Raw genomic sequence first — 14,578 nt, 5'->3', positions numbered from 1 at the left:
CTAAAAATAAAACAATTAAAACTGGTCTTATAAGTTAGATGCTGAATGGAATTTGAGTGGTTGTGGCGATGGCATTAGTGATGAACAAATAAGCAAATCAAGTACAGTCCTTTCCCAATATCTTCATCTTTGGTGCTCAATCACTACTTTGTCTTTCTTTGTAAGAATCATTGCAGTCTGCTTTGTAGTAGAATTGTTTATCACTTGCATAAGTTGTCAGCTTCTTGGGCAGAGAATATGGCCTATTCATTTTTATATTCTCTCTAGCCCCTATTGTGAGGGCTTGGCAATTTTTATTCAACTCATTCAATAAGTACTAGTCAAGTGTCTACTATATGCCAAACACTGTGCTTATTCTGAGGCTGTAGCAGTGAATGTAACAGACAAAAGTACCTACCACCATGGAGCAGACAATAAACAAATTACCAAAATATATAGTGTCATCTGGTGATAAGTGCTATGAAAGACAGGAAGGAGCATGAGAAATGACATTTTTTGCTTGTTTACAATGGGAAGTTGTAAAGGCCCTGAGATGGAAACATGCCTATTATTTTCAGAAACAGCAAGAATGTTAGTCATCTAGAGTGAATAAGAAAGGGAAATTACCAGGGGATGCGTTTGGAAAGGTTAGGTCAGGTTAGGTTAGGTTGAGATGGTCATTTTGGCTTTTATTTTGAAGGAAACAGGACAACATGACTTCGATTTTTAAAGCTTCATTCTGTCTGTAGTGTGGGGGAATGTGCTAGAAGGTACTAATGGCATAAGCAGTAGATCAATTGGGAGGCTATTACATTAATCCAGGTAAGGGATGATGACTTGAACCAATGTCGTAGTAGAGCAGTGGACAGGTATCATTGGATTCTGGATATATTTCACAGGTAGCTCCAATAGGCTTTACTAATGGATTGCATGTGGGATGTGAAAGAGAGGAATCCAGGATTACTTCACATTCTGTGGCCTGAACAAACAGAAGAATGGAGTTGCCATTTACCAAGATGGAGAAGACTGTGTGAGGAGTATGTGTGGGGGTTGGTGGGAATCAGGAACTCAGTTTTGAATATACTAAGTTTGAGATGCCTTTTAAATATCCAAGTGGAGGTATTGAGATGGATATCCAAGTCTGTGGCTCATGGGTGAGATCTCTGCTGGGGCTATAAATTGGGGAGTTATTAGTGTTTAGACCAGGGGTGGGCAAACTTTTTGACTCGAGGGCCACAATGGGTTCTTAAACTGGACCGGAGGGCCGGAACAAAAGCATGGATGGAGTGTTTGTGTGAACTAATATAAATTCAAAGTAAACATCATTACATAAAAGGGTACGGTCTCTTTTTTTTTCAGTTTTATTCATTTCAAACGGGCCGCATCCGGCCTGCGGGCCGCAGTTTGCCCACGGCTGGTTTAGACAAATATGGAGCCATGAGTTAGCATGAGATTAGATTGCAGTTGAATCATCAGTATATATTCATTTATAGTACGTTATCTGTTTTTCCTCTAATTATGCTCATCTTTGATATTATTTCAAACCAAAGTAGGTTTCTCTTTAGACCTTTATAGAATCTGTAGTTTCAGGAGTTAGTTTCTGCTGTGTATGTGCCTAGATTAGTGCTAAGTGCTACAGGGGACGGGGGCATAAAGAAGTATGAGTCTCAAATTCTGCCTTCAAGGACTTTAATATTACGTTAGGGTAATAAGACTTTGACTTGTGAAACTTCATTCCTACCACAAAGCATTATACCACTGAATGCATAACAGTAAATCCATGAGCTTTATTGAGTGTTTTTGCCTGTATGTGTTTACTATACATGCAATAGGAATTTCAAAAAGTGAGGTACTCTCCATAATAGAGGTGTCACCACCTAGATGTCCATAGATTTCTTTGAAAAATACATCTGGTAAAAATCTGAAGAAGAAGAAAGGAGTCCATTTCACTGCAAACTAATATAATGAAGTTATTTGTTTTCAAACTAGGGTGGTGTTGTTGTTTTCTTTTTGTTGTTGTTTTAACATTGTATGAAAGGACCAAGTTGCAAAATTGCAGCAGTGGATGAATACTATGATCAAATAATGTAAAGAATGAAAAGTAGCACATTTTTTCCCCAGAGCTTTAAACTTTTCAGATGACTTTGACATCTCAGATGACATTTGATCTTCTTGACCCTCTTAGGTGTGAATAAGGCAATAATGCCTCGACTTGTCCTCAGAGCCTCGGTGGCTCTTAGCCAAGTATTCTGTGGGGAACGGGGTTCTTTCAGTGATTTATCATGAAGTTTAAAATTTTTATTTCTAAACCCAATTTAGATCCTGCTGTTGCTATACCAGTATACTCACCAGAAGCATTGTTTTCATCCTCTTGCTGCTATGAAGAACAAGAATTTACCACCACCTAACTCATTAAAAATGCTCTGTAAGCCTGAGGCTCAAAAGCCACAATATGAGCACAAAGAGCTCAGTGCCCCTCAAGGACCCTATTTCACGAGCTCCTCTCACTCAGAATCCTTCCCTTCCTCAGAGCCTCTGTCTTAAGTGCAATATTAAACCAGAGGCAAGAAGGATTTGTTTTTTTTTAGAAGGTAGATATCCTCCTGGGTTTCATTTCAAATATGGGATGTGCAGGGTTAATATTTGTATTCCTGGCCACTTTCAAATCTCAATGTATTTTAATCAAACTACTGACTTTAAAAACATGTACACACCATACAACAATGTTGTCTTTTATTTGCATTCCAATACAAATATTTTTGAAGTCGGTCTCTCTTTTACCTTTGAGTATTTTCTGTTACTGCAACCTCCAGCTTATTCCTAAATGCTTGACAATATATGCATATAACTCAGTGTTATTATTGCCTCCGGCTAGCTTCATGTCATCTAGTTTGTCTTTTGCTCTTCTCCTTTGATAGTATGATCAGGACCAATTGTGAATCTGCCAGATGCATTTCCTCACAAAAGGACAAATCTAAGACAGCTTGTGTTTTTCCCTCTGTCTTTCAGGGCTGCTCACATTAAAGGAGTTCCTCTTCCTTTTTTTTATGAAACTGAGCTTGCTTAATCAGAGATGGAGCAAACAGACTGCAAACCCTACCAGCCTCTGTCTAAAGTCAAGCATGAAATGGATCTAGCTTATACCAGTTCTTCTGATGAGAGTGAAGATGGAAGAAAACCAAGACAGTCATACAACTCCAGAGAAACTCTGCATGAGTATAACCAAGAACTGAGGATGAATTACAATAGCCAGAATAGAAAGAGGAAAGAAGTAGAGAAATCTACTCAAGGTATGTTTTTATTGGATTTTTGTAACCAATATTCTTTCTCACTGGGAGATGCTTGTATGTGCAAACTTATGTTTCAAAAACAAATTTGCTGATGTTAACTGGTTAATAATCCGCACTGCTTGCATATGCTTAGTGAATCTTTTTCACATGTCAGCCCAGCTGAGGTTGTAGGTCACATGTGCTTTTTACGGATTATGCATAAATTTGGATGCAACAATCCTCTTATCAGAGCATTCAAAATTTGTCTAATCCTACAAATAGCCATTTACAGACTGAAGGATAAATAATTTCTAGTAAGATGAAAAGTAAACGGCCAAGTGCTTTGCAAGCCATTGGCTATATGGGACAAAGTTCTCAAAAGAACTTCAGAAAGATTTGTGGAGACCACCAAACAGGTGTGCATGCAAGAAGCCTTTCCACAGAGTGCTGAAAAGTTGTGCATCACAGTCTTTAAGGGAAATTAAGACTTTGTTGGAATACTTCCTGCCACAGCCATATCCTTCGGACAGCCTTATGGACAAGCCTTGGTTTGTCAATTATTGATTGACAAGAAAGTTTCTAATAAATAGAAAACAGGTAGCTAGAAATATGAGTTCCTTATTTTTTTAAATGGCTAGATAAGCAGTTTTAGACGTGCTTTTAACTACATAGGAAAAGTATACTGACATTGGCATATGTTACCCTTTTTCTTTTAAAGAATAAGTCAATGCTAAGATGAAAAAAGAGATTTGATTATCTAGATCTGTCATTCTCAAAGCGTGTAACCTGGGCCAGCAGCAGCAGCATCACCCACAACCTTGTTAGAAATGCAAATTCTCAGGTACCACCCCAGACCCTGTAAAATGTAGTAATTACAAATGAAAACTACTATGTTCTAATGATTATTGGGATTTCACTCTAGAGGAATTTTAAATTGAGTTAAAGATTTAAGGTATTCATGCTAATATTTAAATATACATTAAATGTTTAATATTAAGTATATTGCTCATTTTAAGTTCTTAACATAATTGGTAATAGTTTTATATCTGCTTTTTTCAAGTAATTCATTTTAATCTTCGCTATTGATTCAGCTACAGCCAGTGTAAATTTGTTACAAAATAATTTTATTCTTCTGCTTACATGGCAATTGGGAAATGTTTTCCTATGGGAATTTTTTGGCTCTATTATGCTTTAAGAAATGTGTAGCTCCCATTAAAATATCTTCCTGTAAGTTTGTCTTTAAGTAATATGAACTTATAGTTGTGAGTTTTGGTTATGGGACTGGAGTACAGAGTGCTTGAACTAATATGTTTTAAGTTTAAATAAGAATATACTTCTAGTGATATTTCTAAAAATATAAGCAAATTTTTACTGAGTCAGTATGAGTTAGCCAGCCTCGGATTTTGTTTTGTGCATTGTGATCAAAATGAATTTTGGGAAGAGAGAATTTTATCTTCTGTGATGCCATCCTAACTTCCTTTCAAATAACTTATTATTACTCAGTTAGCTTTTATTTGGCACTTGCTATGTGTCAGGCCTTGAGTCAGAAGCTGGTGATGGAGATGACCATGATAGTTGCTGCTTGAAACTCATTATATGGTGGAGAAAATAGACATCAAACAAATAATTGCAATTAAAAGTCCAGTGGAAGAACATAGGAATTGGGTTCTATAGATAGGTGATATTTGATCTAGATTTTAAAATGTGAAGAAGAGATTACTAGGAAAAGGACATTCCAAGAGGGTAGATTAGCAGATGCAAAAACATAAAGCTGTGAGAATGCCTGGCATGGTGAACATTTCAATATGGCTAGAGTAAGGTACATTGGAGTCAGATCATGAAAAGTCTTGCATGCTCAATTTAAGAGTTATTTTTTTCTTTAATTATTAAAAAAAAACTTTTAAGTGATAGGGAATTTCTTGATGAATTCTAATTTTTAGGATGAGAAGTGTAGAAAAGAATTTTAGATGTGTAAGCAGCGGTATAGAAGACTGATTGCAATTGGGGAAAATGTGATGAAGGGAGATAATCTGTGAAGCTACTGAATCAGTCCAGGCTCAGAAGGTCTCAACTCTATCTGTATCAATGGAGGTGGAAAAAATATTCAAGAGATATTAGTGTGGTGGCATTGATAGGACTTGGTAATTGATTACTTGTCAAGGTTGAAGGAGATAATAGAGAGAAGGATGACTCTAAATTTCAAGTTTGGGAAACTGGGAGGATGGCAATCCATTTACCAAGACAAGGAACATGGGGGAAGGAGTTTGAAGGATAGAGAACAGTTTTTTTTCTGGACCTGTTAAGTTTAAAATGATTGGGTGACATCCAGATGGATTTTCCCAACAGGCAGTTAGAAATGTGTATCTAGAGTTCAGCAAAGATCTGGACTGTTGCTACAAGTAGATTTGAGTTTATTAGTATCTGATAGTAGGAGATTCCCAAGCATGAATGAGATTACCCAGGGAAAATGTGTAGAGTGAGGCTAGAAAAAAGCGATGGACAAAAATATGAATCTATCAGTCATGTACTGATATAAACACGTTTTCAACCTATTTAAATTTTTAGCTAGCACCATTCTTTAGTGCACTGACATGTAATGTAAACTAAAGTATAAAGATCCAGGAGGTCAAAGTCTAGAAACTGGGAATCTTATCTGCTGGTGATTTGCTGATTTTTTATAGAGACCTAAGAAGGAAATATGACCTCTATGTGAGAGAAGTGAATTATTCTACATCAGGTAAAACTTTGGGCCCTTTGATCCTCTTTTTTATAAGGTCCTGAATCTTTGATGTTTTATTCAACATATTTACTACCTGTGAGTAAAAGACAGTGTTCTTAATTTTCACAAATATATGTCAGTGTTAACATCTTGAATCAACCTAGTTAGAGTTGAGCCTGACTTAAAATATTGTTGAGTTTTAAGTCAGGAAGGAAGAGAACAAACATGTTGATTGGGCACCTACTGTAGTGCCAAACACTGTGCTAGATGCTTTTCAATCTTACTAGCTGTGCAGCCTGAATCAAGTTACTGCAGCTCTCTGGGCCTGTATCTCATTTGCAAAATTGACATCGTCATCATCAATACCATAATCACAATAATAAGTAAGTAAGTAAGCAAATAAATAAATAAATAATCTTGCATAGTACCTACTCTGTTCCAGGTCTCTGCTAGGTATTTTACATTTGTTCTTCATAAACACCTTATGAGATATGGGATATTATCCCCAGTTTACAGATAAGGTAACTGAAGATTGGGGGGAAAGAACTTGCCAGAGTGTCTACAGCTAAGAAGTGGTGAGAATTGAGATTGAAAATAATTCTATGGCTCCAAAGTTCCCATACTTCTCTGTGCTACACTGCCTCCCATACCTACATTATGAGGTTGTAATAAGGCTTAATTGTGATCATAAGTGTAGAAGTGTTTAGGAACTCAATAAATGTTAGTTTCCCTTCATTTCCTTCCCCAACAACCTTGCCAGTCTCTGATGTTCCAATGACCAAGGGTTCACAAGGAGGTTTAAAAGGCTTTCCTTTCTGATTATCTTTATAAAAGGGCAGATGATATCCTATATAATTTATAATGAAAGATTCCTGAGTCTGGTTGTTAGTTTCCACTTTTGGGAAGAGTTACTATGTCTAATTCAGGGCTTGTTTGGGGGCAATATTAACAAGAGAAAATTTTTGCTTGATTTCATCTGAAAGTATCTTTATATTCTTACCATTATTTGCCAAGAAAGAGGCACCCCCATGTATACACATAGTGTTGGATTTTAAAACTGATTTTCTTAATTTTCAAAAGCTTTCAAATTAATAGATGGACACTAATCTAATATTACTCACAATTCTTTACTAACAGGATGAATGAGCCTTAGGCAAGCTTATTTCATATGATTTTTGGCAGGTGTCTAATAGCAGGGGTGGATTTCCTGGAGGCACACAGGCTAGCAATTGTTCCCAAGCAGCCTCACTTCCAAAGAAGGCATCAATTAACTAAGAAATTAGTGTAAGACAAATGAAAATATAAATATGTGGATATATAAACAAAGGATAACAATTTTAGCTATGAGAATTACCCTATCATTTTTATAACAGATAAGATTAGTTTTGAACATAGCCATTTTACTGAAAAGTAATTATGAATGAAAAGTCACCCATGCATAAAAAGATGTGTGGTGAGGATCTATTACAGTCCCACCAGATCATAGACTCCCGAGATACTATAGCTGATACAAACATTTCATTTCTCCCTTCCTAAACTGTTCTTTTGTGCTTTTCTTTCTCCTAATATGAGTTTGGTTTGTTTGGTTGGTTGTTTTTCATTATTACAACCTAAGCCTAAATCTCACATTATCGCCATCTGGTGGAAGAAATTTAAAATTGCCAATCTGTGTTTACCAAAATTACTTGGAAGGGAAGCTTATCCTGTCTTACATCCATCCATCTATCCGTTTTCTTCATTTACTCATTTATGCATCAAATATTCATTTAATGTCATCCATCCTTTTTTCATTTTCTTATTTATGTATCAAACATTCATCTAGTGTCAACTATGTTCTAGATACTTTGCTAGGGGAATGAAATTCATCTTGAAATAGACACATGTGACCACTATTTCCCCCCTCGTTGCCTCAGGCTTCATTCCACAGGTGCTCATACAGCATTATCACTTGAAGGCTCAAGGAGTAGACAGAAGCCCACATTCAAAAAGTACATTTCTTGATTTTTATTTCAAACACTTAGTTGTAGTAGAAACTATTGTTTGCTTATATCTAAACAGTTTGAATAACAGTTCTTACAAAAATCTTGGAAAAAGAACTCTTATTCTCAAGGTCTGTTTATATTACACCTGCCATCTGTGGTAAAGATCACAGATGGCAGGTGTAATATAATGTAGCATGGCCTTTAAAATGAAAATTTCAACAGTATTTGATCATCTGTGATGCATTTTCTGCTGTGAGCATGTTATACTTCCAGCATAAGGTTTCTAGCATAAAAAGTTATAATGACTGCCCAGAAAGAACTTAGACTATAAGGGAAAATGAAGTTATTTAGCACCAATTCCAATAGACTTATGTCTTTTAGCCAATATCATTTGTTCATGAAAACTTATATAGCATCTAAAACTGGGATGGAATATTTATGGCACTTGTGCCACTGCTCTCTTTACCTGTCGCATGGTAAGCATCCTTAATCAAATCATGGTGCTCTTTCTTGTTGAGCCAAACTCACCCTCACTCTTATTAACACAGCATTCCATGCAAGCATCTTCAATCAATTAGAGTTGGCAAAAGAGATGGAATCTATTTCCTATCTGTGACCTGCTTATCTTTGCCAAGTTCTGCGTTAAAATCTAAAGATATAGAGATGAATAGGAAGAACGTTTTGCTCTCAAAGAATTCAGTGTACATTTGGGAAGGCAGATTTAAAGCAACAACAGTGGTGCAATATTATTGGTATTTTGATAGCAATATCTGTAAAGTACTATGGGAGTCAAGAAGCTAGAACCATGTACCCTGCTTAGGGAATGATAATCCTAATATATAAAAACCCTGGGTCATAACGACCGAGGCTCGACCAACCGGAAGTCAGTCTGCAGCAGGAGCGGTACCCCAGTACTGACTGCTGAGGGGACTGTGAATCAGGGCCAGAGAGAGGCCGGAAGAGAGAAGGGACTGATCCATTGCCTCTGTGGCAGCTTTTGATCAGCACTTGCCTCGCTCTCTCCCAGTCTGGCCAGTAGCCCTGTCTCCATTTATCTCCAGGCCTCTACCCTGGCTGCTGGTCAGCCCTGCCTTTTTGATCAGGCCCTATTGATAGGCCCAGAGATGCTGACTACCATAAAAACCAACCAATCAGAACCAAATCTGGGTGCTGTGTGGAGCCAGAGCTGCCTAGGAGGTGGAGCTTTTGATGCTGACTGGCATAGAAACCGGCCAATCAGAACCAAATTAGCCAGCAGAGGAGGGCTGTTGGGGGTGAGATCAGGCCAGCAGGGGAGGGCAGTTGGGGGCAACCAGGCCGGCAGGGGAAGGCAGTTAGGAGCCAGTGGTCCCAGATTGCAAGAGGGTGCAGGCTGGGCTGAGGGAAATCCCTGGCCCCTGTGCACGAATTTCGTGCACCAGGCCTCTAGTCTCTATATATAAAAGCCTTAGTGACCTTTACAACTCAATGAGCAGAACGACCAGTCAACCAGTTGCTATGATACTCATTGACCACCAGGGGAAAGGTGCTCAACACAATAGCTGCCCCCTGGTGGTCAGTGGGCTCCCACAGCCAACTTCCCGCAGCCCCTGCCCCTGGCCAGCTGGCCCCAATCAGCCCCTGGTGCTAAATCATTTGTAGACAACCTGCTTCTGGGTCTGGGTTTCATACATAGCAGAGCAGCTCCCTGGCTGTGATAATGAAAGTTGGCCCTCAACACAAGGGTTTGTCTCGCTCCCATCCTCTCTCTTCCCCGGGGGCTGCCCGTCTGCCACTGTGGCGTAGTGAAGGAAGGAGGAGGCGGGGAGGCAGGGAACCATGCGGTGGTAGGGCACCGACAGCAGCGTCAATGTCCGTCGCCTCCTCTCCCGACCCCACCGGGGCCCTTGGGCCTGGGATGGGCTGGGGAACTGGGGGATGGCAGTGGATGAGGCCCCTTTCCCAGGGGGGCCGAGGGCTGGCTCCCTCCTCAGAGCTGGTGGCCACCCTCCCATGGTCCCTCCCCCCTCGCCGGCCAACCTCCTGCGGTTCTTCCCTCCCTCCCCTGTGCACGAATTCATGCACCAGGCCTCTAGTAATGGTTATAAGAGAAATACCTAACATTTATTAAGGATAGGCACTTTAGATGGATAATGTTATTTAATCTTTCTGATAATGCTATAAGGTTGGGATCATTATTATCTCTATTTTACATATGAGCAAAGTGAGGTAAAGAGATACTAAGTAACTTGCCCAGTATTATAGAGGTAGTAAGTAGCAGGAGTGGGATTGGAACCCAGGCAGCCTGACTTTAGAGCCCACTGCCAGAACTACTGTGCAGAGACACGTAGCTCTGAATCCAGGTCTCTAGTTCAAGAAAATGGTGTGTATGTATCTCTCTCTCTCTCTCTCTCTCTCTCTGTGTGTGTGTGTGTCTCGTTGGACTCCTCTGTAGATGGTTCCTGAAGCAGGTAGTAGAAGAGATCATCCAGTGAGGATATGTACAGTTTGAAATAAAGAGAGCCAAATATGGTACCCTGAGACACATTGGAATTTAAATTAGTAAGGAAATAGTAAGTAGAAGAACAGAGGTGGTATCGAGACGGCAGAGAAGAATCCAAAGGATAAGGTATCATATAAGCCAAAGAAGGAGACTTTCCAGCTGGAAGGTGTGACTAATATTGTCAAACACTTCAGAACAACATGTAGAATGAGAATTGATGAAAGGCAATAAAATAGGCAGTTTAAAAGGTCATTGCTGACTTTAGACTAGAGATTCTCCACTTCAGTTGGACATTAATATTGCCTGGGGTGTTTTTCAAATTCCAATGCCAAGACTGTTCCTCAGACCAAGTAAATCAGAATTTCCAAAGGTGGGTCCAAACCATTTTAAAAATTGCCTCAGGGGATTCCAAAGTGCCTAGAAGGTGGGGATTCGCTGCCTTAGAGAAAGAAGCCAAATCATAAAGATTTAAAGAATAAATACAAGTGAATGTAATGACTGGAATAAGGCTCTGTTGGCAAATGTTTCAGGATCTCATGTGGAAGGAAAGTCTTTGAGGGTTTCAGTGCTTCCTTTGAGACAGAAAGTAAGTTCCTGAATAGAATGGCAAGAGTGGAAATTCTTGTCTTAGTGATCTCAATTTTCTTGGATAAAGAAAAGGCAAGGTTACCTTCTGGAAGTGTGGACAGAGTCAACAGCTTCAGATGAGTAAGGAGAGAGGTTTTTTTTTTTTACTGGGTCAAGATGGAGCTGTACATCTGGAGCTCAGATGAGGAGGGACTGACTATGGAGATGTGGGGATATTAATGACAGTAAATATGATTGACCATTATGTGTCAAGTACTCTGCTGGATGGCTATAGAAAGTTTTTATTTAGTCCTTACCATAACTCTATGATGGAGAGATAATCATCATGACCCCTATTTTATCGAGTTATACAGCTCGAGTAAATAGCAGAGCTAACATATAAATCCATGACTCTCTGACTAATGCCTGTATTCTTTCCCCTACATGATTAGGTGCAGCTCTAGTGTATAATGTCCACCCTGTGCTACGAACTTTAAATATTCATTCTCATTTGGAAAATGTGGTTTCCAATCACAGTTGAATGCCAAACTGAAATTGGAAATTCTAAATTTTGCGGGTGCCAGTCTGTAACAGATTTAATGAGATAGGATATGTACTTTGTGTGTTAAAATTGATTCTTCTAATGTAAAAGGGACTCTGGACTGTCCTCCTTATTGTTACCAGTGATTGTTCTAAAACACAAATCAGATCATACCAGTCTTCTGAAAATCTTTCAATGTCTCCTAATGCTCAGAGAAATGGTTCTTCACAGTGGGTGCAGAGGAGGGGACCTACTAAATGCTTTGAGAATCTGATAAAAGCTCTGAATCTTGTTTTCAGAAAAAAATGCACATGTGACCACATTGGTCATACATGTCAAGGGATGCAGGAAGCCCTTGAAGTCCTTCTGCATCCCTTTTCCTCTTCTTCAGTTAGCTACAGATAGTCACAATTTGTCACTTCTTAGAAACCAATTCATTATCAAATTATAGGTTTTACTAAAATGTGGTGGAAATAATTTAGGAAATCGATTCTTAAAACTAACTTTGGAAAAAATACATGGCTGCCACTAATTACAGACATATTACAAAAGTGTGGTTTTATATTTGACCTTCTCTCTCTTGTTGATGGATATTCTTTATCCCAGAATAGCTAGGTCACTTTCTCAGTTCTTTTACTGCACGGCTTCCGAGGCTACATGGCCTTTGCTCTCAGTCTGAAAATATCTCTTTCCTCTGTATCTCATCCCATTTCTACTGTGTATCCCTGAGCCCACTTTGCTTCATACAATGTTTAACCCTTTAATGCTTCTTCCAAAATCTAGATTAAAACCTGCACCATAATATGGGGAACAATTCTAGTGTTATCTTCTTAAATAGTTCTTCATTCAATGGAGTTGCACATTTTCCTCTGAGGATCTACATAATTTTAGAATGAAAAGACTGGCTCCTGGCTAAGTGTCACAGAGATGACTATGTCCTGGGAAACGAAGCAGCTGTCCTCTGTTCATTACATGATTTGGTTCCTCTCTTTAAATTTCTTCAGCTACAGGGCAGCATCAAAGGGAGTGTATAGGTCTGGGATTGGGAAGAGTAGGTGGGGGGAGAAGCATCATTGTTTTCCTTTTAACTCTTTAGGGCCCATTTATTTTATGGTTAATACAAAAACTGGACAAGGCTAAGTCAGATAATTTGAATGACAAAGATAATGTGACCTAAACAGAGAAACTATTGAAGACTGATGAAAATGAGAGGTTGGTGAAATATAGAAGAAAGCAGCTGTTACACCTAAAAAGTTAGTGAAGGGGCATGGATTTGGTTCAGTAGACTCCCTGTGGCATAGTGAAGTATTTTAGTTCATACAGGTAATTGAGACTACATCCATGTTACATGTTGATTCGGTTTTATTACCAAGATTTGAGCAAGAGTCAGAATTGGCATTTGAATATGTAGCTTTATATTTATGTGAGCAGTCAAAAGCAGTTTGAAATATGTGCAAAGGCATGACTATGAGGTATTGCCAACATGTCCTGTCAGGAAATCGTGCTGTCAGGAAACTGCTCTCCTGCTTTTTTGGTCACCTGTGATGCAGAACTAGCTCCATATACAAATAAGATCTATTTATTTTCAGCACTCTTCTTTCTCATTATAATTCTGCAAGGGTCTAGAGGCGACAGAAGATAAATCTTGAATCCCCTGGAAACTTGGAAATATTCTCATTTGAAGCCTTTATACCAAAAGCTGAGGATCCTGCCATCTTGTCAGCATAAACTGAACCATATGCAGTGCTATTTTGGTGCCAATCATTCCTGTAACACATGAAGTATTTAATTTTATTACTCTTGGGTTTTTAACTGTCTGAGCAAATGACCTCTAGTGTCTTTTATGTCACGTAAGAAAGCAGTTGGAAAGGATCTCAAAGGCAAAAAGAAAAAAATTAATCAGGACATGCCCAAACCTTTTATAGAATTTAAAGTTTTGAATTAAGATTCATTTCTCTATTTTCAACTGAGACATTTACACGGCTCCCCTACTAAAGTCCAATTATGTCTCCCCATTAATGGTTCAAGTCCAGAGTTTGAACAATTTAAAAAATTATCACACTGACATACAACCAGGTTGAATGCTAACGTGGTTCAAACTAATCAATAAATATGGCCCCAAATCACCCTTGCAAATTGGAAAAAAAGTAATCTGTGGTTTTGAAAAATGGGAGAGTCACAAGAAATGCAGGATTTTATTATATGGTTATATGCATACATATACATATTTACTTTGCATATTTTGTGCCCACCATCATTTATGTATATAATTTATAACTATAATTATAATTTATACATATGTATAACTAATGTAAAGAAACAATGAGTTGGATCAATGTTTAATGGAATAGCTCTGTAAATTTTTTCTATTGATTGAATTTTCTTAAACAAGACACACTTGTATATAATAATGGAGAGGCACTACAGAAGAGAAGTTATATGGAGCAACATCTAAAATTTATACAGGAATGCTCCTGCCTCCTGTTTCTCCTGTAGGTTCTCACCCCACATGCTCTAAGCCCCACACATGCTCAGCAAGTGTTAGTGGCTGGCAAGCTATGTGTTTCTCAATTGTTCCCTTCAGACACTTGCATAGATAGCAATTAAACTGATTTTGAAAGCATTGTAACTATAACACACAGCCAAGGCCATCAGTAAGCATATTCTTTCCATCCTCGCTATGATTGGCAGGGCCAGTGTATCCGGTCAATGGATCATGGAACATATCTAATCAATTTGACTTAAAATACAGTTGAGCTTCTGTGCCATCTTTCATGCTCTTGGAAATAATTTTAGAGCCTGGATCAGTAGTTGGTACATAATAGGTGTTCAATGAATATTCATTGAACAAATGAATTTACTGAATGTATAACACTTAGCATTCCCTTCTCATATATTAAATTTATAAGAGGCTCAAATTTGAATATTGTCCACCTTGATGCTATATAATTGACCCTTTAATAACACAGGTTTGAAATGCGTGGATCTACCTATACATGTTTTTTTTTTTCAGTAAATAATGTAGATGTATTTTCTTTT

General features: G+C 38.3%; 1 protein-coding gene across 1 annotated transcript in view; it reads left to right on the top strand.

Moving 5' to 3' along the window:
- Positions 1-2,992: 2,992 nt before the first annotated feature.
- The window catches only part of LOC102761635 (teneurin-1-like), a 69,050-nt gene continuing 57,464 nt past the window's right edge, over positions 2,993-14,578 (top strand). Inside the window, exon 1 of the mRNA XM_006753772.2 lies at positions 2,993-3,269. Coding sequence (XP_006753835.2) covers positions 3,053-3,269 — 217 coding nt within the window. The 5' untranslated portion in view covers positions 2,993-3,052. The remainder of the gene's footprint in view (positions 3,270-14,578) is intronic.

Source organism: Myotis davidii, unplaced genomic scaffold (genome assembly GCF_000327345.1).
Source record: "Myotis davidii unplaced genomic scaffold, ASM32734v1 scaffold612, whole genome shotgun sequence".
Classification (NCBI taxonomy): Eukaryota; Metazoa; Chordata; class Mammalia; order Chiroptera; family Vespertilionidae; genus Myotis; species Myotis davidii.
This window is presented reverse-complemented; position numbering and strand designations above follow the sequence as displayed.